The sequence below is a fragment of the Phaethon lepturus genome, unplaced genomic scaffold (genome assembly GCF_000687285.1).
Source record: "Phaethon lepturus isolate BGI_N335 unplaced genomic scaffold, ASM68728v1 scaffold4215, whole genome shotgun sequence".
NCBI classification, from domain to species: Eukaryota; Metazoa; Chordata; class Aves; order Phaethontiformes; family Phaethontidae; genus Phaethon; species Phaethon lepturus.
In genome coordinates, this window is record NW_010538237.1 from 1 (window position 1) to 2,060 (window position 2,060).

At 40.7% G+C, this 2,060-nt stretch overlaps 1 protein-coding gene across 1 annotated transcript in view; it reads left to right on the top strand.

The window, feature by feature from the left end:
* Positions 1-11: 11 nt before the first annotated feature.
* Positions 12-2,060, top strand: part of STX8 (syntaxin 8) — a gene marked incomplete at both ends in the record, with an annotated part of 18,325 nt that continues 16,276 nt past the window's right edge. The window contains one exon of the mRNA XM_010286714.1: positions 12-131. Within this exon, the coding sequence (XP_010285016.1) occupies positions 12-131 (120 nt within the window). The remainder of the gene's footprint in view (positions 132-2,060) is intronic.

A 2,060-nucleotide genomic window follows, 5' to 3' on the forward strand; every position in this document is an offset into this window, starting at 1 on the left:
CGCGGGGCTCACTGCCGCCTCTCCTCCGCAGGCTCTCGCTGCACGACGCCGCTTGCCAGGTCGCCCAAGAGGTCGCCGAGAAGATCCAGGAGCGGAATCGGTACCAAAGGAACGGGGAGAGTTCGGCCAAGGTACTGCCAGCAGCGCTGGGCTTTGCGGACGTGGATATTTTTAGCTAGGTTTTGCTTCTAACCGTTCTAAATGCTGGCGAAGCATTAGATTTGCAGGAGTCGTATGTGTCTAAGAAGCCATAAATCCTGAGTTTTCCTGTAAGTCCTGGATTTTCTGCCTCTCCGGCCACAGAGGGAAGTGGGCGTTAGTCGAGTGACAGGGCCGGGCACGCTGTGGGAAGGGGTGACCGGGCTATGTCAGGTCACCGTTGCGGCCAGCTGGGAATCTGCAGCTGAAAAGTGAAGCTTAATGGCAGGTGCCTTACGTTAATGGTAAGTTCTTGAAGATTTCCATAAAGAAAGCAAGAATGCAGTTTCAAAATTGATGGTAGCTTTTCAGTGTCACAAAAATAATTTTGGATTTAACAGTAATAAATCTTTTATGCGTGCAGTAATGCTGATTTTATAAAAAGAGAAGAGTAGAAGCAGTGTGGGAGTGTTGGGCACGTGCTTCTGACTGCTCAGGGCTGTTTCTGCCAGGAACAGAACTGTTTTCAGAGACCCTGAATTTAAGAGTCATAGAGATGCACGTCAGCTTCTGTGCACTCCCTACTATGTAAATATTGGATAGATATTTTTTCCCCACAAGGCTGGCTTGCTTCCTTTCTGTAGGGGCTGTAGATCAGATGTGATATAAATTTTGCAGCCTTTTTTAGCTACGTTTCTGACAAAATGTAAGATCATAGTTAAATATGAATGAGAAGCAGAAGTTAGAGCTTATCCAGGAATATTATGTTCTCCTCCTTTTCACACTTCCTGTTTAAAAAATAAAATGAAATAAAAAGTTTATCAGGGGGCTGCTTTTCTTTAGGACTAAAAGCCTCAGCCTTTCCTTCAAGAAGCATAGGAGCCTGCTTGAGGTGCACCCTAGGGATCTCCCTTGACTACGTTAAGGTGAAAGTGTGTGCAAGCCCTTGAGTTAGTCTTTATAATAATTTGCATAATTAAATCCCCACTGATTCGTTCTGTAGACTCTGCCTCTCTTTACAGCGGGGTTATAATGCGATGCGTGATCATTGAATCGCCTTTGCCAGTCTCTTTGCTGATAGCTTTTAAAATAAAATGACACTTTTGAAATGTTTCTTTTGAAGAAACATTGAAGAAAACTGTGTAGGCTTTGTAATCAGTGCTTTTTAATGAATGACTCAAATTTAGCATGAATTGAAAAGAGGTTTTGGAAGGCCCAAATAAGTGAGATTTGAGAGAAGTATTTTCTCTAGCTGTAGAATTGAGAAGAGTGTTTAGAAGTGGTGATTAAACTCCCTGCTTTCAAGATGATGTATTAGAAATTGTACAGATATATACTCAAGCAATAGAAAAATAATAAAAGTTTGCTGCTTAATCCAGCTGTCTTTGTAAAAGAGGACAAAGTTCACTATTGGCATCGCTACAATCTGTGACATGTTCCAAAAAAGCCCTACAAAATGTTGTGTTAGTGTTGTTTGAAGCCTTTCTTGTACTGTAACTCTCCCAGGTTGTGTTTTATGGAAACATTACATGGTTGACTTATTTCTTCATGAAATCATTTGTTCCATGCCCTGTGTTTTCCAAGTGTAGTTTCCCTTTAATCCCTTAACAGTTAAAGATGAATATTTGGCAGTGTTTGATTCTACTATAAACACGTTTCCAATAGTGAGAGTTGTTTGCATAACAGAAATGCATGTTGAGAAATCCATGGCTGAGCAGTCATATACTCTGACTCCTGAATGCTTTAATGGAGAAAAAGTCTTTGTACAGTATTTGCCTGGTAGGGAGAATGTAAACAAGTTTTTATTTTTATAGTATTTTGCCATTAGCATGGCTAAAAAAACTTACTGCTTATTGCCGAGCAAAAAATAGAGCATAAAATTTAAAGTGGAAAAAAAACCCCAAACAACCCATAACCCTGTA